Here is a 24650-nt window from a genome sequence, read left to right as displayed (position 1 = left end):
AGAGTATAAAAGAAACACCTTTCTTCTGTCTTTCTACCTTTCACATACATTCCAGGCCCCCCCAAATCTGACACCATGAAGTGGGGAACATTCATTTCTTTTATTTTCTTGGTAAGCTTTGCTGAATCAAAAACCCTGCCCAGAAGATATCGGGATGTAGGTAAGAATATTTCTTGTACATTAACTATAAGCTTTCGTATAACGTCCACACACAACTTGTTGTGGTCATTTGGGGATCTCATATGGTCATTGCCCATTCTAAAACAAAAAAGTTAACAGTTATAATTGATACATCTGAATAGTACATCACAATTATATAATGGCTCTGACTTCACAGGAACAAGATCAAAAGCACACAGTGGGTCTGACTTCTCAAAATAGGCTACTACATTTCAAATACAATGACCATGATTACCTACTGGATTTGTGAACATGGTTTAGAAAACATTTAAGATTCTAAGTCAGACTCTGTAAGTACACGGTCTCTTTTCAAGCCAAATCATGCTCACCTTTTTCACGCAAGTCATTGGGAACTAGTGGGAGATTTGCATGAGTAAGGTAAACAGGATTTGGACTTTATATGTAATGCTCAGTTTGATACCTCTCTCAGTAAGAGTCTTAGTACTATTAGTGCTATCTAGTGTTTTTTAAAATATGTTTTGAAGAACAAACTGGGTGAATATTTAGGGCCCAATTCTGCCACCCTTACTTAAATTGATTAGTACCTTATTCTGTGAGCAGTGCAATTAGTTTTAGTGAGTAACGGTGGCAGAATCTAGACCTTAACATTTAAAATCTAGAAGCTGTTTTCTGTGCCACCTTTTTCCAATTTCACGTGATCATTCTCCGGTTTGTGGCTTATTAATGCTTTGAGTATCCATGTAATATATGGGACAGTATAATATTTACTTAGAGGTGTACAATATGCAGGATGGTTTTAAACACACAGAGTTTCATCAAACTCATGTTGATTGTACTTTCATCTTGGGAGCTACTTACTTTATAGAATGCAGAGGCAGGTCCTTAAAAAAAAAAAAAAAAAAAAAAAAAAAAAAGGGCCTACTAAGAATCTTAGATTCCTAGAAAAATGAGGCATTCTTGAGATTCCTGTTTGAAAGTCTGGTTTCCACAAATGCCCATGGGCAAATAGTTAGATTTTGTATGAGGGTGAACTCTATTAACTTCAAAGGAGTTTTAGCCACTCATGCAGCGCTGATTTTAGCTCATTAACTTTAAATACATAATCCCCCATTTTAACTCAAACTGGCCAGTGATAAAAGATCCCTTTAAATAACTAAGCAAGGTTTTAAGATACTGAGGTACTAAGTACTTGGCCCACCATTACCAAAGTATCAGAGCACTTAATTGTTAGCATATTTATTCTCATCATAACCACCATGTAAGGTGGGGAAGCACTGTTGCCCCCATCCATTACCCAGATGGGGAACAGAAGCAGAGGGAAACTAACAGACCTATCCAAGGTCACATGGGAAATTGGACACAGAGCGGAGATGTGACTGTAGGTCCGGGTAGCACCCTAACTATTCAACTATCCTTTACAGATCAAGAAAGTGCTTCATAAAACACATATGTATGAAACATTTGGTGATTCAAAGACCAAATTATCTTCTTTTTCAGACGAAACACACACCCTTGGCCACTGTTTTACTGAGCTACACGAGGAGAATTTTAAAGGCGTGTAAGTGTGACTGATAACAATCCAGCTGACAGTGTGCAGCCAATGATCCTTACGGTGTATTTTTATCCAGTTCAGAAATGAAAGACTACTAATGAGCCAGATACTGAAAAAAATACATTTAAAAATATTGGCGGAATAAAAGTCGATCTTCGGAGCAACAAAATAAGTCAGAGCAAACATCAAATAAAGTGAGACAAATTAGAGGACTTGGCCTTTGGCCCCCCCATGAGGAAGCGGGGCAATAACAGGCCCTTACAGCTCTATGCAGACTGCTCTGAGCTTGTCTGTGGATATGCAGATGCCAATGGGCCCTGGGCACCTGTCAGTCCTCAGTTATAGCCAGCACGAAGAGAGTGGGGGTGGGGAGAAGCAGAGAATGGGCAGAACCTTAGTTGCAGCCTTCCCCCAAATGAAGTGCTGGCGTGCTTCAGTGAGCGGGCACAGGGAGAGGCTATCCACCAGTAGCAGATTGCTGTCCCTCTGGAGAAGGAGCAGTATGGGAGAAATTATGACTCAGAGGGCTGTTGATGAATTACAGTGCCTCCTGGGATGGTGCAGCTCAGGGCCGAGCTGAACAGCGCTATCTAGTCCCAAGTATTAGCTACCCATTATCCCACCAATTCATAAACTCACCTCCAGGAGATCCTTTGATCATTGCTGTTTGAAGTAACTAGAGTTTTAAAAGAAAAGACTTTCTGGCTAGTAGGAAACACGGCAGCTAGAGACAAGCCAAGATCAAAACTACAGGGAAGTTAGATTTTGTCACGTTCAACAAGAATAAGGTTTTGGGAAGGCACATTACATTGTTTCCAAAGATGGCCCGGACATCCATGCCAACTGTGCAAAATCCTGCCAATATTTCTTCCCTGCCCTTACTGTAGTCCATTGACTTTTTCAGCCTTTCTGCAATAATACCTGGAGGAAAGAGAACTGCCAGCTGGAGACCGCTCTCTGCAATGCGGATCTCTGCTGCCTACACAACATAGGGACAGGGGACGTTCAAGCTCTGACAAGCTCTTGTTTGTCCCAAGCAATGCAGATAGTATTTACAGCGACAGATTCCTTATGAAATGCAGCTGATGTTTTAGGGACCAAAATAAACCCAACCAACCAAAAACAAAACAAAACAAAACAAAAAAACCCACCTTTGAAAATTCTTCTCTTTGAAATTTTTATAACTTAAGGGCATTTTCATAAAACAGGATCCATGTTTGAGAGTTCATCAGCTGTCATCATAGTTAAGTAGGGTTAAGATGCTTAACTATGATGGTTCTTACTCAGAGTTAAGCGGACAGCCAAATCTGGGGTCAAGAAAGCATACCCATCCCTCCATGATATATTGGTAGAGCTCTCAGGGTTTTTTGCCTTGCCTGGGAACAATGAGTGTGGATCATTGGTAAGGCTGATGTGAGGGTCTTTCACACTATCAGTTTTCTGTAACTGCAAGCGTCTTGGTGGAATTTGATTGCCTCCTAACTTCTAATTTTATATTCTTGTATCAGAGGATTTTCATTTCAGAATGGGGGTGGGAGAGAGTGGGAACCAGACAAAAAGTAGGACCAAGGTATCATACAATAACCCTAATGATCAGAGGGAGAAATACTAATTATGATATACAACTAATATGAACTTAAGAGACTGATTTGCCATGATAATGGACGCATGGGGGAATGGAAATCTCTATTGCAATGCATTAGCTCTCCCATGGCTACAGAAAGGCAAATTCATTTAAACTGCCTTCAGTTCAGCATTTAGCAAATGGTTCAGCATTGAGCTTCTTTGGCCATTCTCCTGTAGGTTTGAGATGGATCTTCATCATATTTTATCACTACACAATGCAAAAACATGAATATAAGTCTGATTCCACACTGACTTTACCACCATGGTTCAGTAGGTCAGGAAAAACTGTCTTTGGTTGCACCTCAGGTTCTATGTTAGACCTGTCCTCCAGCCCTGCCAATACAACCAGCTCCTATGAGGAAGTCTTTGACCTCTGGATCAGATGTAGCACCCACACAGCTTAAAGAAATCCATTTTGCTTTTTGATAGCTAGGTATCTATGTAACAGTATTATCTTGTTGCAGTGTCCTTGCCATATTTGCTCAGAATGTGCAGGAAATCACTTATGAAGAAGCAGCTAAAATGGTAAAAGATATCACAGACCTTGCACAAAAATGTGTCGCCAGCAAGGAAGACCCAACATGTCTGAAGCCGCTGGTAAGCAAAGATAGTATTATTATTGTGGCCAAGACAACATGATTGTATTGCTATCATGACCAAGATTTTCAAAAGTGACTAGTGATTTCAGGGGCTTCAATTTTGGATATCCAACTTGAGGTGTCTCAAAGGAACTTGATTTTCAGAGGATGAGTGCTCAGCACTTTCTGAAAATAAGACTCACTTTAGGGCATCTCAAGTAAGGCACTGAAAAACTGAAGTCCTCCAAAATCATTAGTCACTTTTGAAAAGTCCTGGTCTGTATCTTTTTTTTAAAAAAAGTCTGCTTAGACAGAAATTTGCTATCTAAGGTCAATGTAACTACATTCAGTAGTAGCCGGTGCCACTCATTAGCAGCAAGAAAGGAGCCTTAATTTGTTTTTAGCAATTAACTCATAGCAGTCTCACTTTCTGTCAGAGATGGGATCTGAACAAAAATGTTGCATCCAAATATCCTTGAAATTTTGTTTCAGTATCCAAATCTAGATTAGATTTGTGCACATGCCTCCTATTTGTTAGAATGGGTTGAACCAAAACCCTGGATCCGAGCAACCCAGCTCTGTGGGGAGCTTGAGATCTGGATCTGAATTTTGCTGCTTGAACTTATTTTGTAAGTTGGGAGGAGGATGCTTTTCATCACACAGTTTCAATTCTAATCAGAGATGCACAAACCCACATGGCTTTGAGTCTTGTCATACTTGATGGATTGTATACACGAGAGGGTAAAAGAATATGGAGGTGGACAAACCATCTTGGTTTGGGTAAAGATTTGAAGATTATCTGAACCTCAGTGGGAGCCGCTGGGTGCTCATTGTGTTTGAAAATCATCCCACTTGTTTAGTTGCCTACACATGGATTTAGGAGCCTAAAGTTAGGCACCAATTTTGATAAATCCTGGCCTCCAAGTTTAGGGCCCAATCCAATTCCCATTGTAGTCAAAGTAAAAAGGAATAAAAAAAGGGGGGAAAAATCAGTTTGTGAGAGTCATGGCTCTGTCAATAGTTTGTGGTCTTAAATGGTCTTTCCACAAGAGGAAAGACAGTGCAACTACAGACAAACAGAAATGTTTCTTCTTTCCACAGACTGCCATTTTCCTGGATGAAATCTGCCATGAGCAAGGCCTTCCTGAGAAATATGGGTTAGCTGCCTGCTGTGCTAAAACTGACCCTGAAAGAAATGAATGTTTTCTATCCCATAAAAATTCTACACCAGGATTCATTCCTCCTTTTGAAAAACCAGACGCTGAACAGGGATGCAAACAGTACCAAGAGGATCGACTAGCACTTCTGGGCTTGTAAGTAAACTAATTTTATATTAGAATCGAATAAGTTACATGCTGTGGTTCTCAGCTCTGTAAACTTACTAATAGGCGCCTCCTTGTGGGTGGGCATGCCACAGCTCCTCTCTCTCTGGGGCTGCCTGCACGGTCACAATTTCTCTGCCAGTAACTTGGCCCTCTGGCTGAGTCACCATCTTAAGTCCAACCTTTCTGGAGTCACATTTGTCCAAACTAGAAGTGAGGGTTGCCAACTGTCTAATCGCACAAACACCCTTGCCCCGCCCGCTGCCCCGAGGCCCCATCGCCTGCTCCCTCCACCTCCCCTCCCTTCATTGCTTGCTCTCCCCCACCCTCACTCACTTTCACCAGGCTGGGGCAAGGGGTTGGGGTGCAGGATGGGGTGAGGGGTGCAAGCTCCAGCCGGGCAGTGCTTACCTTGGGTGGCTCTCGAAAGTGACTGGCACATCACTCTGATAGCCGCTCCTGCAGCCCACACGCACCACCCCTACAGCTCCCATAGGCCATAGTTCCTGGCCAATAGGAGCTGCGGAGTTGGCGCTTGGGGCAGGGGCAGTGTGCGGAGACCCCCTGCCTCAAATCTCCCAGTTTGGCTTCAGTAGCCTCTGGGAAATAGAGCCGGATTCTGGGAGACTCCCAGCAAAGCCAGGAGGGTTGGCAACCCTACTAGCAGTCCCAGAAACATCTTAACAGGGAAAAAAAAAATCTTTCTGCCTTATCTGAGGCTAGTCCTCAGCATGTCTTTATGGCTCAGCCTGCAGCCTCCCCACTCAATAATCCTTGCAAGGGGCTTGTATGCCCCCTTTCCTGGGGCCAGTAGGGGAACCTAATCCCACCATCTATTCTGGATCCTGGTCCAGGGACCCTGTACTGAACAGCTAGTCTGCTCCTTCACCTGTACTGCAACTTCTCTGGGCCCCTTCCTACCCACTCTCTCCAATTCCCCTTACTTCTCTCCCCTGCTTAGTCAGGGTCTCCCCCAGCCAACCTGCTTAAAGAGCTTTCCTCATACTCTTCCTGCTTGGATTTTCCCAGCAGGTTCCTTTGCACCCCTGAGTTTCCTTCCCTTATAAGAACCTCCATTCAGCTCTTTCCCCAGGTGGCTTTATCATTACTTAAGCCTGGCACTCACTTTTTTCCCCTCAGGTGCTGGCAGGTAACTAACTGGCATCTCAGCTTCTGCCCCCCCCCCCCCCATTATCCCATTCAAGACCTTTGTACCTTTCAACTCCCCAGAATGGGGTCTTCTGCCCCCCTTTGCTCCAAAAGGGCCATTATACCCCAGAACAAACATGAATTACTGTTCTATAATGAACCCTGTTCTAGGACCTGCTAACTGTGGTCATCTTTCATGGCACTCGGTCCTGCAAGGCGCCAACCACACTGGTTTGATCAAGCAACGCATTTGGGCTGAACTTTAAGCATATGAGAAGTTCCCTTGAAGTCATAGGTGCTTCAAGTTAAGCATGTGCTTAAATGTGTTGCTGGATCTGGCCTAGAGCACTCAGCACCTTGCAGGATTGAGCCCTTAAATTCTAGTAAAATCTTAGCACCCCTTTGCAACAGAATTCCCTTATGTTAAATCCCATTGCTTTATACTGTTCCCAGCTATAATGGCAGGAAAAGAGCATTGACTGGGGTTGCTGGTATAACAGGCTTTGCTGTATATTAACTATAGAGCAGCATAAGTGCATATGACACTTTACAACCCATCCAAACCATCTGGACTCTGCCCTGGGAGCTTACGCTCAAAGTTAATTCAAGGCACCTTTCCATTTTAGATACATCTACGAGCTTGCCAGGAGGCATCCTTTCCTGTATTCCCCAACAATTCTTAGCGGTGCTGGTCATTATGAGGAGTTGATGAAAGTCTGCTGCAAAGCTGATGACAAGAATGCATGCTTCAATGAAAAGGTATTTTGTTTTAATATGTACATTTACTTCAGGTTTTGATTAGTGGTCTCCTATAGCTAGAGAAATGCTTGAAGCAGAGCTGAAGGTCAGCTTTTTCCATTTTAGTCACCTAAACCCTTATTTAGGCCCCGCTTCCAGCAATCACTTCCATTCAGGACAGGACTTAAGCATGTGCTTTCCTGAATTGGGGCCTTTGACTCTTAAGAAAAATGGTCTGATTTTCAGAGGTAGTGAGCACTGGCAGCTCCCACTGCCTTCAAGGTAACAACAAAAAGTTTATTTTCAAAGAGAGGACACCGTTTTAGGATTGGTGGTTGAGACTTTCAAAGCAGTGTAAGGGATTTAGACACATAACTTCCCCTAACATTAATGGAACATCTGTATCTACGTCACCAGGGCTGGCTCCAGGCACCAGCCCACCAAGCCTGTGCTTGGGGCGGCACCTGGATGGGGGCAGCGCGGTGCGGCGCTCCGGCCGCCGGGGAGAGCGGGGTCACGGCTGGGGCTCGCCGCCCTCCCCCCGGCGCTCTGGCCGCCGGGGAGAGCGGAGCCCCAACCGGGGCTCTGGCCGCCCTCCCGCCGGGGCTCCGGCCGCCCTCCCTCCCGGCGCCCTGGGGCGGCAAAAAAGCCAGAGCCGGCCTTGTACGTCACCCAGAGTGTTTGAAAATCTCAGTCAACATTCTATTATTAAAATTCCTCTTTCCTGTTATTCTAAATGAACAAAGTATCTGATCTTCTCTCTGTATGTCTGCCTGTCTGTGTAGTACTGATGTAACCCTTCTCACTATTGAATCTCAGGTAGCTGTACTTATTTTATCAGATATTGGTGCAATAGGATGGGAGAATGCTAACTGTATTATTAGAATAGCTGCATTAGACTGGCTTGGGGCCTGATACTGCGTGGTACTGAGAACCTTCACCTTCCGCTAACATCTTTGGCAGCAGTATAGTGTAGTTGAGTACTTTAAGAGGCTCTCAGCACTTTGCAAAATGAAGCTCTTAAGAAGGAGGCATATGTACTGTAGATCGTCAGAGCAGATTATCCATAAGTGCCCAGTTTAAAAAACACAGTAGTTTTTAATAAAAGGGTTTCTAATGGGCAGGATTTCACAAAACTCTAACAAAATAAGAGGCTGGTGATCCAGCCACATGAATTAAATAGGGTTACCATATTTCAGCAAGCAAAAAAAAGGACGGGAGGAGCCCCGCCCCCATCCTGCCCTAGCCCCGCCCCTGCCCTTCCCACTCCCCCCCTCAGAACCCCTAACCCTCCCCCCGCTCCTTGTCCCCTGACTGCCCCCTCCTGGGACCCCTGCTCCTAACTGCCCTCCAGCACCCCACCCCCTACCTAAGCCTCCCTGTTCCTTGTCCCCTAACTGCCCCTTCCTAAGACCCCCCCGCAACTGCCCCCCAGGACCCTACCCCCTACCTGTACCCTGACTGCCCAAAACCTTATCCACACCCCCACCCCCAGAAAGACCCCCCCCCCAAGTCTCTTGACTGCCCCCTCCAGAACCTCCCTGCCTCTTCTCCGATCCCCTCGCTCCCTTGTTGTTGGCCTTCGCCTAATGTCTCTGTGAACTTGCTCAGGAACGGCCTGAGCCGTTCGCCCGTCCCAGCACGCTGGGCAGCAGTGGGGGAGGAGCTCCAGACTGCCGGAGGCGAATGCAGGGAGGGAGGGAGGGAGTGATCTCTGCTGCAGGGGAGGCGGAGGACGCGCTCTCTCTGGCTGTCGGAGCCCCATGTAAGTGGCACCATCAGGCCGGCTGCCCTGTTAGCCGTGCGCGCTCTGCGGGGGGGGGGGGGTGAAGACCGGACATTTACAAATTCCCCCCGGACACTATTTTTAGCTCAAAAAGCCGGATATGTCCGGGGGAATCTGGACGAATGGTAACCCTAAATTAAAACTATGTGATCCGGCTTCCTTTTGCTTTGGTGAACACTTTATAGCTAAGCAGGAAAAAACTCTTTTGTGTTTCTGCTAAAATTCTCTATTTCTGATTCTGTTTTCTTAATTCATTTGACCAGTACGTTATGTTTTTTTTAAATGGTTGACCTCATCTTTATAACAGGCACCATCTGCGATGAAATCAGTGAGAGAAAGTGGCTTGGTAGAGGAACAAACATGTGAGATCCTGAAGAAGTTTGGAGAAAGAGCCTTAAAGGCTCTGTAAGTCTGTAGCTTGTTTATTCAATGTACAACATTTTGGTTACTTAGAAAAAAGGCCCTCCCCGCCTCCCGGTACACCTGCCAGAAGCCTACTGCTTGTCTTTAGAAGACAAAGTGAACTGAAGTACCTGTGAAAGAGGTGTGCAAAGAACACAAGACAAGGCCCTGAGATGTTTTAAAAAAAAATATCAGGCCTCCAGACTGTAGCTCTTCTCCTTGGCAACCACTCTCAAGCTGTCTCTGGAGGAGACAGAGATAAGGATGGTTAAGCACCAGGGTATTTTTTGGCTGGCTAGAGCTGGTGCAAGGGGGTTCTGCCTGTGCCAGTGAGGATGGATGTGCTTCAGGGAGGATTCCCCTGTAAGACACCATGTAGTGTTGTGCAGCCTGGTGATGGAGGCAGAACCGAGAAGCACTCAGAGGATGTGCATTTACAATAGCATCAGAGCTTGAATGAATGTAACCCAGAAGTGGCTCCCTCCCCCAACACACTACGGTCCTTTCTAGGAAGTGGAGGACACACAGCTCTATAATTTTAAACTTACCTTCTATGATAGAAGCCTCTCATGAGCGCCTCCTGTCAGCAGGTGCAGACCTGCACTCACTCTCTCTCTCTCTTTTCACGGTGCCCCTGTGGGCTGTTGCCCTCGTCAGGTAGGTCTTCAGTGGCTCAACCTTCGGGCTAAGTCACACAGTTAATATGCATTGAACTCACAAACCCCTTCTGAGGTAACGAAGGCCAACAAATGGTTGTCCCTCTCCAAGGTCTTCAGCCCCATCTCTGAGCAATCGGTAATGTCTTTATCCCGGTCTCTGGGCTCAGTCCTCTGCCCTTTCTGGGCTAACTTTAAGGGCACGTCTGCCCTGGTATAGAGCAGTGCCCTAGGGCTTCCTCTCTGGAGGCTCTTTCAGTCCTGCCCTTCACTTGGGCCTCTAAACAAGCCTTATCCCCTTCTTCTTAGGCCACTCTGCCAGTGTGGGGGACCCAGCCCCGCTCACTACTCTGGGTCCCAACCCAAGGAGCCTATAAATACCAGCCATGTGCTGCTTCCTATAATAGTTACTGCTGCTGCTATTCCCTGGGCCACTTCCCACATAGCCCCTTCACCTTCACCCTTACCTCAGGGCTGAAATTCTTCCTCATGGAATGCCAACATCACCAAACCCATCGTCTGATTCTTCCTTGAGCTCCAGCAACAAGCACCATCCTTGCTTCTCTGGTCCCCACCAGGGAAATAAGTGGCTCCGCCCCTGCAGCTCCTTTTTTCTCAGCCTGCTAAGCTCTGATTGGCTGCTTCCCTGCAGCCTTTCTAGGCAGGCCTGGAGGACCCACCTTTATTGCTCCTTTTCTGGGGTAGGGTGTGGTAGGACTGCGAGGCCTCCAACAGGGGGCCTGGTACATCCCATCACACCACAGTTACCAGTGGAATGAAGCTCTAAAGCTGTAGGCTGCATAGGGGATGTAATAAACAGGTGCATCCTGCTAATATAATATACTAATCTTCCCCTCTCCCCAGCCAGTGCTGATGTGACTGTGTTGGCTGGCTCAAGGCCCATCAGTGGAGTCACCTTGCATCACCACACCTACCCTCCTTGTGGACTTTCCTGTCACTGTGTACGAGGATGGTTGAAGGGATGAACCTAAGCTCTAAGTGTTTTTTTGCAGAATTATTTAAAGCCCCTAACTCCCATCTGCACGCAGGGGAAAACATTATCCTCTCAGATAGTACTATATCTTGCCATCCCCTTTTCTTACCAGCAGCCAAGGGCAACTTTAGGGATTACCAAAAAGAAAGGAAGGGGATTGCCATAAAATGAAAGTCCACAGAGCTTTATTGGTTGCAGGCCCCACTTAAATTACTTAGATCACAGTAAATCATTTTTGTGCACATTGATGGATGCGGATATGTGTAAAGCGCAGGGACTCAGTGTTACTGCTTTGCCATCTGAGCAATAAGTATACTCTAATTGGAGTCCATTTTATAACAGAACTTACAGGTCAGATTTGCAGAAAACTTTATGTGCAGCTAAATGTCTGCACAAAAACACGTGCACACCTGAACACACAGTTACTATGATTCAAGGCATGCAACCACCCCAACTTTTACATGCAGATGGCCTGCGGGATGTGTAATCGGGAATGCAAATTAGGCATGCAACTCCACATGTAAGTGTAGTATAATTTTCTTAAAACCTTAACTTTTAGGGGGAAGCCAGCTTTAAAATAATGGCCAAGTTCTGCTCTCTTTTACACCAGCCTAGATCTTTGGTGGCTGCTGGTCTGACTTAAAAATGCAGCCCAACTAGTTCTAAATAGCCACTGGAGTGTTTCTGTGGTAGTTCTGTACCAGTTATAGGCCTGATTCACTAATGTGAATCCTAAGGGAATTAAATGACCAGCTCTTATTGAAGTTCAGTGGGAATTGGGGACCAAATTTCCTTACCACTTAATTCAATTGCAGTTTTTATCATTAACTTCAGTGGCAGCAGAGGCAGGCCACTGCTAGAGATCATATTAGTGCATTCTAAGTTTTAAACAATACTTGTCTTTATTCTTTCTAGGAAACTTGTTCAAATCAGCCAAAAATTTCCAAAGATTGATTTTGCTACTGCTACCAAACTGGCAACGGATATTGCTCACATGCACACGGAGTGTTGTCATGGTGACATGATGGATTGTATACACGAGAGGGTAAAAGAATAACTTATTTACCATGTCTATGTTTATAAAAAAAAAAAAAAAAAGTAGGTTTCATAGTGGGTTTTCTTCCTTCTAGTTTTGTTCCTTTTTGCTGATCTTTTATGCATCTGTTTATTGTTCTCCAAATTAGGCATTTAAAGCCTGAAAGATTGATACATAGATGAGAATTGTTCATCCTGCTAAATTATTCCATGTGACTGTTTGCAGTGAAATAGGCAGAAAGCATAAGGCACAAGGATGAGTTTGTGGCTAAGGCACTAGACTGGGATTCAGGAAAACTGCATTCAGTTCCTGCCTCTGCCACAGACTTCTCGTGTAACCTTGGGCAAATCACTTAATCACTCTGTCTCACATCTTCAAAGGTAGTTAGGTGTCTAAATCCCATGGAAGTTAGGCACCTAAATAACTTCAAGGCATCTTCTACTTGCATGTTGCAATTCTTTCTCCCACTTTGTCTGTCTTGCCTATTTAGATTTAAGAGTTTCAGGGTTGAGACTGTCTCTTACTATGGGTATGTACAGTGCTTAGTACAATGGGAGGCAGTGTTGCCTAGTGAATAAAGCAGTGACCTAAGACTAGGGTTCTAGTCCCACTTCTTCTGCTGGCTCACTGTCTGCCCTTGGGCAATTCACTTCACCTCTCTGTGTTTCAGTTTCCCCATCTGTAAAATGAGGATACTGATATTGACCTTTGTAAAACAACTCCCATGGCCTCCACAAAAAACACCTTGAGCTGTACAGATGAAAAACACTAACAGCTAAGAGGTAGATATTAATGGGGCCTTAGCTCAGCTAGGGATTTCTCTAAGCTCTACTGTATTAAAAATCATAATTGAAGGTGGGGTTTCCAACTGCAAAACAATGAGAAAAACCAGACATAAGTACCAGTCTTTTTTAATTTCTTTACAGGTAGAGCTGTCAACTTATGTCTGTGCCCACAAAGATACTGTATCAACTAAACTCAGCGACTGCTGTGAAAAGCAAGAGACGGAACGAAGTGAATGCATAGTTAACTTGGAAAATGATGACAAACCTGCAGACTTGTCTCCCAAAGTCAGAGAGTTCATAGAAGACAAAGATGTGTGTGAGCACTTTGCCAAGGAACAAGATGCCTTCCTGGCTCGGTAATGCAGCTCTCAATCTACTCTGGTGTATCTCTGTCATTTAAGGGTTGCAGGCCCAGCATTCCAATTTAGAAGGCAAAGCTTTGCTTGCAAAACTCCAACTTGTGAACTAAGTCTGTATGTGGGAATGCAGTCAGTGTAGAAGCGCATATATTGACCTGTTAAGTCTGGTTTAGGCACTGAGTCGGTTTATTGAAAACAAACAAAAAAATAGTATGCCTGATTTTCAAGAGGTTTTTATTTCAAATATTGGCCTTTATTTGTATTTGCCTTTACATTTATCATGGGTTTTTATTAATGCATTTGTAAGCCTTTTACGTGACTAAAACAATGAAAGATCTGCTCTTCTCCTAGTTCTATAATTCCATCATGTAGTAACTGAAATACTGTGTTATTTTTGGCTCTGAAAGGGGCTTAATGGAATATGTAAAAACGTTAGCACAAGTATAAACACAGAGCTATTTGGTTTTACTGAGGTTTACCTGAATACTGCTAGTTCCATTGTTGTTGTTTTTTTTTTAATAGAGAAAGGGGAAAAAAAACAACCTTCAATGCTGCTGAATTTGAGAATGGGATGGGAGCAAATGTGGAACTTCTGACTTCATAAGTTTTCCGCTATTTGGGTTGGTCGATCATGACCAAGAACAGGGTGAAAATCTTAGATTTCCAGTGCTGTCCATTCCAATCCCAGATTCCAATGTTAGCCCTGGTTCAGCCATAAACTTGTCTAAACTAAACCCAGATCTTTATCTAAACATGTCTGCTTTAGTCCGATTCTGGCTCTGATTCTATTCCCATTGCAATCAATAGAAAAAGTTTCCATTGGCTTTAATGGAATCATGATCACATCCCAGATGTACACCCAGAAGCTGTTTGAAATACAATGCTTTTGTTTATGAATGTGAAAGTCAACATCTTCTGGGCCAGCTTCTGGGTTAGTATCAGCCTATTACCTCACCTGAATGACACCATATGTAAGGTTTCTTGTTGGAAAGAAGTTCGCTAGCATTTAGATGTGATCAGGGCCGGCTCCAGGTTTTCTGCCGCCCCAAGCGGCGGGAAAAAAAAACCAAAAGCTTCGGCGGCAGCTCAATTGCGCCTCTCCATTCTTCACTCCCTCTCTTCCTCTTCGGCAGCAGCTCAAAGAGGAAGAGAGGGACTGAGGGACCCGACACCGAATTCCCGCTGAAGACCTGGACATTCCGCCCCAATAGCGGATGGAGTGCCACCCCTTTCTATTGGCCGCCCCAAGCACCTGCTTCCTTAGCTGGTGCCTGGAGCCGGCCCTGGATGTGATGTAAATGGCTAAAGCTAAGCTATGCATTTTAAAAATGTCTTGTAGTTAGAGCGGGATGAATTTTTTTTTTTTTTTTTTTTTTTTTTAAACAAAAAGATTTGATGAAAAATACCTTTTTGCATTTTTCACAACATTTCAGTTTTTCATACTCTCCCCCCCTCAAAAAACACAAAACAAAAAAACCCACCCTGAAAAGCGATTGTTGGGGATTTCAAAATCCAAGATGTTTCTGTTATTTTAATTTTTGACGAAATTTTGAACAATTCATCAAAAAAGTTAGCCAATGTTGAAAAATCTTCATTTTCTAAATGTTTCATGGGAAATAGAATCCATTTCCCAACCAGTTCTAGTAACAGCCAGATTAACTTCGTGACCAGGAGGTGCTCAGCGCTAGCAGGATCAGGACCAATAACGCTGCATACCAAAATAAATAAATACATAGCTAATCTTTCGCATAAACCCTGCAAATAAATGAAATCTGCATGTGTGGTCAGTGGCCACATACAAATTGTACATTAATCCTGTGCTAAAATAGGGCCAAGTTTTTCTTTAATGGCCTCTAACGTCAAATAAACTAAAAACTTCAACCATAGAGGCTAAAAGGTTCCTGAGAAGAACAACATCTTATCATCAAAGCTTATCATCTTTATGCTTTAAACAAACCGAGCTGATTATAATAAGCGCTTTGGATGAGTCAGACAGCAGGAGTTGGTCAGACAGATGTACGCTATATAGTTCAGTTACAAGTTGCTGGGCTAGCCTCACCAGGTGGAATGCTATGGCCTGTGTTCTGCAGGGGGTCAGGCTAGATTATAGTAATGGGCCATCTAGCCTTAACATTAATGAATCTTTGAAGGGCCCAAATTTCTAATGCTGACATCATTCACGTGTTGCAGATTTGTCTACGAGTACTCAAGACGACATCCTGAGTTCTCCCATCTCATGCTTTTAAGAGTTAGTAAAGGCTACCAGGAATTACTGGAAAATTGCTGCAAAACCAGTAACCCTCCCGAGTGCTACGGCAAAGGGGTAGGTGCCACTGTACTTCATGTAAATAACCGGGAGGCCTGAGCAGCCTTCACAAACTGTCATCGTCCGATGCTGATTGAGGCATGAGGTGGAAGCATTTCCACTCTCCTGGTCTGGAACTGCACCCCAGGGTTTCCTCGAAGGAGAGAGCAGTTGTAATAAGGCTTTATACTCTCCAGTCTGCAGGAAGGCAAATGGAGTCTTCTCCCTCTTCCATTATTTGAACCATGTGGGGTTTTGCTGGGGAATGAACATCCCTGTGCAGGAGATGCGGGGGACAGCATCTGCTTATTCAGTGGCAGCTGGAAGCTCTCCTCTGCTCTCCCAGGGCACTGATCCTAGAGTTGGCTAGCTTTTCAAACAGGAGCGGGTAGCTGGGAGGGACTCCTGCCCATTCGGGACAAGTAAGCCCCTCTCTTGGAAAACAGGAAGTAGGGGAGGATAGCAGCAGAGCCCTCTCTCCACATACAAACACTTGTTTTTAAGGGGCGCATTCTAAGTCCCACATCACTGATCCCTCTGCCCCTTCCTTGCACCTCCATGCAGATGGCTCGTAAGGAGCTAGTACTGCTGTGCTGCCCTATCTGATCTTCACATGGGTAGAGAGAGAGGTGCCAAGAAAGGGAGATCTCAGGTCTGTGAAATCCCTGAGCCCTTTGGGGCCTTTGTGGGCTCCAACCAATGAGCTTCTCAGCATCCCTATGCACCTGCTTGATTGTCCTCAACATTGGTCAGCACGGCCTGGAGCTCCCCTTCGTGGCAGTTAAGGTCCCCCACGACCCATAGGGATGTGGCCCTGAATAATCATCAACTCCGTTATTTAAGAGACGTAGGGGCTAATGGTCTATGCACGAGTTATATTCAGATAGTTGAGGCTTCAGACAGTGGAGGGCAACTTTAATGCAATCAGCAGAGATATAATGATAGGTCAGATAACAGGAAGTTGTGGATAATCAAAGCTGCATTGCGATGCAGTAGTATTCTGCATTGCACACTAACCGCTTTAACAACATAGTTACACTGTTTTTCAGGAAGAAATGCTCAAAAAACAAGTCCAGGAAAGCCAGGAATTGCTAAAGACAAACTGCGACTTCTACAAGGCACACGGAGAGTACCTCCTCCAAAACATGTATGTTTGGGGTTTTGTTTCCTAATGAGCATCCAACCCTTGTTTACCAGTTTTAAATAACAGGGGGGCCATATCCTCAGGTGGTGTAAATCAGTGTGGATCCATTGACATCAATAGAGCTACAGTCTGGTGTAAACAACTTTAGGTTTTGTCAAGGTAACGTTCTAGCTCATGAATTAGGTCCCTATTTCAACTCATGAAGTGTGAAGATAATAAATACTTTGTTAAACTGCCTGGTCTCCTGTGTATGATATAGGTCAGGTTTGCTGATCACCGAGATGTGCAATTGCCCTCTGGCTGAATTCTGAACCCTGAGCTCTGACTTAAAAGCCATAGTATGGCTCAAAGTGAGTTGCTTTGCCCTTTCTCATAGGCTCCTGTTCTCGGTGTGTGCTGTAATATGCCCCACTCGTGTGTATTAACAAAAAACCTAACTGTGCAGGAGAGGGACCAAAGTTTGAATAGACTGAACATCAGCTTAATCCCAGGTGACAGTCCCACCATGTCAGGGTTGGTGAACATTAGGGCATAGGGAGTGTGGACAAGCTCACAGGGCTGCTGGCTTTGGCCCTAATTCAGCAAGGTTCTTAAGCACAGGACTAACTTTAAGCACAGGAGTACTCTGACTGAAGTCGCTCGTATTACGCGTGTGCTTGGCATTAGGCATCTTAATTGCCTTTCTGAATTGGGCCCTTCTTCTCTGAAGAGATGTACAGGATATGCTGCCCTCTCAGTCTGGTCCCTCTCAAATCAATACATTTGCTTTTAAAAAGGCCTTTGGAACAGGAGAAATGTCCCAGCAAACCTGGCTTAACCATCAATCTATTCATCTTTCACTCCATAGTATTGGTCTTGCCATACTTGCTAATGATCACGTTGGCTATGAAGAAAGGGAGTTCTTTTCCAGCCCATCTCCTGCCCTACTGCAGCCTCCCATAAAGTCACATAGGGTTCAGTCTTGCGAACAAATGAGGTCCCTCGACTCCCATTGAAGGCAATGGTAGAGTGGTGGTATTTGAAGGCAAACACAAAGGACTTGATTCTTATTGCTTACACCCGTGTAAATGGAAAGCAATTGGCTTTTAACACATTGGACTAGATCCTCCACTGGCGTAAATGGTTGGCGTTCCAGTCAGAGATATGCTGATGTACACCAGCTGAGGATTTGGCCCATCAATTACTAACTTGCTGGACCACCTGTAATCGAGAGGTTGTTCTTTCAGGCTCCTTGTCCGCTACACCAAGAAGATGCCTCAGCTGTCATCCAGAGAGCTGCTCCACTTCACAAAGCAAATGGCAGCAGTTGGCGGCAAGTGCTGCCATCTAAGTGAGGACAAAGTATTTCCTTGTGCTGAGAGCAAAGTGAGTATGTTTCTTTCCTTATCTTAGTCCCACTTGTTCCTGAAGACCTTGCTGTCTCCCCACTACTCCCAATCTCCAACTGCCCACAGGGTCTAGAGAGAAGCTCTAACTCAGAACCCCCATGAGGGAGCAAAATGTACAACTGGTCACTGACTTGGCCTTGAGGTGTAGGGACAGATCATGAGGGGGTGTAAACAGACATATCACCATTGAAGTCAATTGATTTATGTTGATTCACACCAGCTGAGGATCCGGCTTATAGTTTTGCAAAGAAAACCGTCAGGCTACAGTGAAGCATGTCCTTTGCTGAATCAGGGCATTAGTTACACATACTGGAATTCTGATCCCATTCCCATTGCAGGCAATAGCATATGTCTCCTGCATATCTTGGGAGCAGAACCAGGCTGTGAACAGATACGGCCTGGCTAGAACATTGCTCCCTTGGGATGATTAACTTTATATCATTCTTCCATCACTGATACATCTATCTCATGGGCCAAATTATTGAAAGAGACACAAACTGGCCTGCACATGTACTTTAGCATATGCCATTTTTTTGCAGCATCACATGTACATACACCTGCAAATCCCCGTTGGTGCAAACAAATCAAGTACACATGTTGTGACAAAGTTCCTCCTCTATCTTGGTGGGTCCTGCGCTTATTGGCTGATTTTCTTGCCTCAGAGATTCATCATGTGGGTTGGGGAACAGCCCAGAGACCTTCCCCTCTGGAAGAACCCACAGTCCAGGTCAATTGGGAGGTTTGGGGGGAACCCAGGTGCACCCTCTACTCCTGGTTCCAGCCCAGGGCCTTGTGGACTGCAGCTGTCTATAGTGCCTCCTGTAACAGCAGCATGATAGCTACAACTCCCTGGGCTACTTCCCCATGGCCTCCTCCAAACACCTTCCTTATTCTCACCACAGGACCTTCCTCCTGGTGTCTGATAACACTTGTGCTTCTCAATCCTCCAGCAGCACACCCTCTCACTCTCAGCTCCTTGCACCTCTTGCTCCCAGCTCCTCACACTCACACCACAAACTGAAGTGAGCTCCTTTTAAAACCCAGGTGCCCTGATTAGCCTGCCTTAATTGATTCTAGCAGCTTCTTCTTAATTGGCTCCATGTGTCCTAATTAGTCTGCCTGCCTTAACTGGTTCTAGCAGGTTCCTGATTACTCTAGTACAGCCCCTGCTCTGGTCACTCAGGAAACAGAAAACTACTCATCCAGTGACCAGTATATTTGCTCTCTACCAGACTCCTGTACCCCATTGGTCTGGGTCAGTCACAGTGTAAATTCCATAATTTGTGTGCACAGACAACAGCGCATTAAATTGCATATGCATGGAGGCCACTGTTTGAAAATCTGGCCCCATTTTGTGTTGATGGCACTCAGCTTTCAGTAGGAATGTGGGCTGGTGCTTCCTTTTAAGGAATTTTGCTTTAAATTATAAAGGTTTTTATTTATAAAGGTTGAAACCCTCATGAAATTACCAAGGATAGCATGTGTCTGTTATTTTTTTTAAAATACCAATGTAAAAAACAATTCTCTCTCTCCGTACAGGTTGACCTTATTCTTGGCCAAATATGTAGAAGACACTATGACAGTACTATAAACCCTAATGTCTGTAAGTGCTGTAGTAACTCCTATGCTCTAAGAAGGCCGTGCTTTAGCAAGTTGGGAATTGATGAGAAGTATGTGCCCATACCATTGACTCCTGATCTGTTCACCTTCCATGAAGACTTGTGTTCAACTCAAGAGACAGAGCTACAGAAAAAGAAGCAGGAGTAAGATATGCCTGTTTATTCTGTTTGCCCCAGCTTCTGTATCACCATCCAGCTACTCTTCACCCTCTTCTTGTCTACCCAGCTTTCTCTCTAGCACCTACTGTTTCCTCTTCCTCCTTCACATCCCTTGCTAAAAACTCGTTCTTCCAGAAATATTTACTTATTTCTTCTCCTCACCAATTCTCCATATTCCCACCCTTGCTTCCTGAAGTTTTGTTCAGTTTTTTTATTTGGTCTTCGTTTCCCTGTCCGCCTTTCATTGTAAGCAACTAATTTTCAAATGTAGGTGTCTACGTTGCTATTTAAGCACCACGGGTAAAATCAGTGGGATTCAGGCTCCTAACTCACATAGGTGCTACTGAAAATTTTATCCCTGAGGTATAAAATTTTAAAGCTGACCATAATTTTATTTTTGGGTGCCTAACATGAGAGGCCGGAAAGAGGTCTGATTTTTTTTTCAGAAGAAGGGGGTTCAGCGTGTTCTGAAAATCAAGCCCCTTTAAGATATCTCAAGATGAGCACTCAAAAACGGAGCGACCTAATATTAGCTAAGTTTTGAAATGTTAGAGCTCTAACTGCTCATATCTGGACCCCTAAATCAGCGCATAAGTTCTTAAAATGGGCATTTAGCTATCAAAACATGGATTTAGGACACTAACATTAAGACAACTAACTTTATAAATAGGGCTGTTTATGGTGCTTATGTGGTCCTGTAACTGTAGTATTTTAACACCTCAGAATCTTTGAGGTCTTTAGCCCAAGACCCCTGTGAGGTGGAGCAGCATTCTTCCCATTTTACCCCGGGGGGACTGAGACACAGAGGCTACGTCTACACAGCATTTTGGAACAAGCCTCCCAGCCAGGCCTGCACTACTGCTCTAAACATAGCTGTATAGACAACGCTTGGTAGTTGTGGCTTGGCCCGGAGTTTGGGCTCTGAAGCCTACCTCTTCCCTAGTCTTCAGAGCCCAAGCTGCAACTTCAAAGCACTCTCTATACAGCTATTTATAGAGCGCTAGTGTGACCCCTGCTAACCCTGTCGATCTGGGCTAGAGGCTTGCTTCCACTCAGCATCTGGCATTGTCTACACATGGCATTTTGGAGGCTAAGTGACTTGCCCAAGGTCATACAGGAAATCAGCAGCAGAACAGGCAACTAAACCTGGCTCTCCCAACTTCCAATGAGCACCACTGGGCCATCCCCTGGTCCCCAAAAGTGGCAGAACCCAAATATTTCTCTCTTCTCAGTGGCTCAGACACACACCTTAGAACTAATGAGACCTGGGGTCTTAGTGTGCTCTCTCTTCTTCCCACAGAGAGCAACTGAGGAGCTGCATCTCCTCCTGTTGCTGGAAATGGACACCTTGGCAACTAACTTTCTTCCCCGAGAGCTGTGTTTGTGTGGGGACAGTGCACGCATATGAACCATGCCACCCATATGGGCGCCATCTGGTGCCTGTAGCTAGTGGACTAGCATGTCAGTCAAGCTGCTGGTCTGCCCTCCCCCCCCCAACTATTCATGTCATACGTTCAAACAGGCAGAGCTCTGAGGTCCTGGTGCAGGGAGGGGCCCTTCTCTTCCTTGGAGTCGCCAAAGTTACACGTGGCTACAAAAACATTTGCACAATTGCATACAAGGGCCAATCAACCTTACAAGCAAAGGTTACTACTCTGTACTGAGGAATGGTGCAGAGATGTCCACCTACCTGTCCGTTCGTCCATGGTGCAGTGACCAGGCCCAGTGAAACTACACAAAGGAAAGGAGATGATAATGTAACTTTGAAATAAGGATTTGTAGATTTGAGGGCATAGAAGCTCTTTGGCAATTCATGTGCTATATATCTTTAAGCTAAGTAGACATTGCTGTGATTTGTTCTCCTTTCAGACTGCTCATCAGGCTCGTCAAATATAAGCCCACCATTACAGATGAACAACTGAAGTCCATCATTACATCTTTTCTTGGCATGAGAGAAAAGTGCTGCAAAGCAGAAGACCATGAGGCATGCTTTGGAGAAGAGGTAGCTCCCTTTTTTTCCATGCATCTTTAATCAAAAAGGAAGGCAGGCCTGGGAGGTGTACCTATCTGTATTTTAAAAAACTACTACAACTAGCCAGAATGGTTCCATTTAGGTTTTTAAAGAAGGAACCATATTGCCTGCATCTAAATATATAAACTCCAGAATGCCAAAGAATGTAAGTTTGCCTAAGATACATCTAGTATTAACCTTTTGCTCATGTTCAGAAGTTTACACCTATAGAACACACCCTGTATTAACAGCATCAAGGGGCTGAAGACCTGTAGGAGACTTCACTGATGTAGGCCTGAGGACAGGTTCTCAAATCTAATCTAACAGTTTCTCCTGAGGTGTAATTTCTAATTTAAATTTCTCTCCTCAAGACCAGCTCTTTGCAAGGGAGGAGTGGTATAGTCTCAACGTTAGATGAAAGCAGTTGTTTCCTAGATTTTTAGTGACTGAATTTCTCAATTTCTTTCACCTAGCTCCATTCCTCTCCCTGTCTCCCCATTCTTTTCCATATTGGTTTAGATTCATTTCACTGTTAAATCACACAACTGCCTCCTTTTGCTTCTCTCTCCTGCCCAACCCTATTTCTGTTCATCTTTTTCTTAGCGCTCTCCCCTTTTGTTGGCTATTCCTTAGTTGGAATTTAGTTACCAATCCCCTTTCCACTGCTTGAGCCAGAATGGAATCCAACTCTCTCCCCCGAAGCTGTAGCTGCTCTGCAAGGCTCTAAGGGGTAAAATGCAGTAAACAGTCATTTCTGTCAATAAAAGGAAGAATTTGAGACTCTGAATCCATACAACAAGCAGCTCTATAGAGGTAGAAGGGACCGCTGTTTATAGTCCCTTTTCAGAGTGAAACTGTACCTTAAATACTTTTCTAACAAGTAGCATCTTTGCAGCATCTTTCCATAAAAATCTCAGTCCAAGAGTAGCAGCCTTAACTGTGTTAAATACAGTGAGATTTTCTTTTCCTTTTGGGTTCTACTGAAGTATTTCAGAGTTGATCCAAGTGAATATGGGAATTGTGTGAAATTTCTTGAAGAGATAACGTTGCAACTTTATGTATATACAGAATGTATGACTGAATGTTTCTAAATGACAGGAAATGCTCCTAAAGCTAGGATGCTTATATTGTCTGTCCAAATATACATTCTCTTCCAGGATTCTCACACCTATAAATCTTTTGTCTTTTTTTCTCCTAGGGTCCAAAACTGATAGCAGAAAGTCAGGCTCAATTGGCACTATAAACCATCGCAGGTAACCTCAGGGGAAATGTGTTCTGAATTACATAAAGGAGTAACGGCATTTTAATAGTGAGACTGTCTAGTCCAAATTTCCATGAAGTGTGCTTTGGAACTTATGAATTACCATGGTGGAAAAGACTATGAGCAGATTCTCAGCTGCTGTACACTGCCCTAGCTCTATTGAAGTCAGTGGAGCTGTGACAATTCACACCAAGTGAGGCTCCACTATCTAGTCTCCTACAGTGACCTATGGTAGATGCCTCAAAGAAACTCCCCATAATGCACCTGGCCAGCTGTGGAACACTAAGCCCAGTCTAGACCCAACGTTGCATCAGTTGAACTAAAGGCCGTGTGGACACTCTTTAAATGGATAGACACCTGGCTTACGTCAATTTAGCTCAAAATGATTAGGGGCAGGGAAAATAAGCTGAAGTAAGCTACTCAAATTAAGAGTGTCCACACAGTGTTTTGCACCACTTTAACTAAATTGAGTAGAAAAATTATTTAAGTTAAACTGGTGCAACTACAAGGCCCCTGTATCATGGAGGTGGGACTTCTTGTTCCAGATTTATTCTGTGCAGCATAAGAATTGAAAGCCTTTATAATTTTTAGCTTAGCTAGTGTAACTGTAGATTCCATTGATTCATAGTGTGTAAAGGCCACCCCCTTAGCCCCTTATAAACCCCCCTTGTGTCACTGCATAATAATCATCATCATCGATTAACTTAGCATTTTAATAGCACTTTGTTGAAAGTACAGAACAGACATTCACTACTTTAACTTGCTAATGCACACGATGCTACGACAGCACAAGGGGAACTAGAAAGCTGCCTGAAGAGTGTCTTGCTGGGCATTCTGAACAGATGTAGAGCAAAGACTGGCATAAAGGCAGATGAAGGATTTGTTGGACACAGAGTTGGAATGTGCTGCACTCTGGCAAACCCCTGCAGCAGAGTGGCTCCCTGGAAACCTCCCTGAGGTTGCTGTAACTTGCAACAGGGGCTGTTTTGGCATTCCTGTTTATCCATATAAATGAACTGAGGGTATGTGATGCCATCAAATACCAAAAGGCAAATATCTCTAAAAGAAAATCCTTCCTCACAAAGGTTTGCAAACAGATATACCTTGATGTTCAGATTTAATGTGGCTCATTTAAAGTGATTTATCACTACCAAAAATAGAAAGCCACTTTCTTGTTTACCACTGTAATTAACTCATTTTTCTCATTTTTCCTAGCTCATCTGTGAAGATGGAGATAACGTTCATCTCTGCCCTGTTTGCTGTATTTGCTTGCTTTCTTATTAGTTGTCACTGTCATAGTCCTCTGATTCAAAGAAACAAAGGCAATTCTGCTCTTACTTTCATCTCTCATTCAATAATGAATAAAGCTTTGAATAAACTCTTCCCTTGTCCTGTCCAGTTGATTCATCACATTGGACAATCGCTCTAAAACAATTTTCTACAAAATCATTGCCATGTTTGCAAATGGCTGGTACCATTACAAACTGGTAATTTTGTTTCTTTAACAGTTCAGGTGATGGAGACACGGCAGAAAAATCCATTCAGGCCCATGCCAGGTTTCACAGTTATTTTTATAATGCCCAAAAGTGTTAGACACTACAAACCTGGGAAGACAGGTCTTTGCTCTGAATAACTTACA

The 24650-nt window shown here is 44.3% G+C and overlaps 1 protein-coding gene across 1 annotated transcript; it reads left to right on the top strand.

Annotated features, from left to right (window-relative positions):
* LOC117877883 (alpha-fetoprotein-like) lies at positions 1-24390 on the top strand. Its single transcript, XM_034771510.1, has 15 exons — positions 1-160; positions 1639-1699; positions 3784-3916; positions 4999-5210; positions 6995-7127; positions 9200-9297; positions 11860-11989; positions 12907-13121; positions 15315-15447; positions 16479-16576; positions 17800-17938; positions 19501-19724; positions 21609-21741; positions 22949-23003; positions 24227-24390. The coding sequence occupies exons 1-14, from the start codon at positions 76-78 to the stop codon at positions 22991-22993; spliced, it is 1839 nt and encodes a 612-aa protein (XP_034627401.1). The 5' UTR covers positions 1-75; the 3' UTR covers positions 22994-23003; positions 24227-24390.
* Positions 24391-24650: the final 260 nt, after the last annotated feature.

This window comes from Trachemys scripta, chromosome 5 (genome assembly GCF_013100865.1).
Source record: "Trachemys scripta elegans isolate TJP31775 chromosome 5, CAS_Tse_1.0, whole genome shotgun sequence".
NCBI classification, from domain to species: domain Eukaryota; kingdom Metazoa; phylum Chordata; order Testudines; family Emydidae; genus Trachemys; species Trachemys scripta.
This window is presented reverse-complemented; position numbering and strand designations above follow the sequence as displayed.

Excerpts from the sequence above, each read along its gene's own strand:
- LOC117877883 (XM_034771510.1), top strand. The coding sequence starts at position 76 with ATGAAGTGGGGAACATTCATTTCTTTTATTTTCTTGGTAAGCTTTGCT. Across the intron at positions 1,700-3,783 it reads GAGGAGAATTTTAAAGGCGT|TGTCCTTGCCATATTTGCTC; the intron begins GTAAGTGTGACT and ends ATCTTGTTGCAG. Across the intron at positions 7,128-9,199 it reads ATGCATGCTTCAATGAAAAG|GCACCATCTGCGATGAAATC; the intron begins GTATTTTGTTTT and ends TCTTTATAACAG.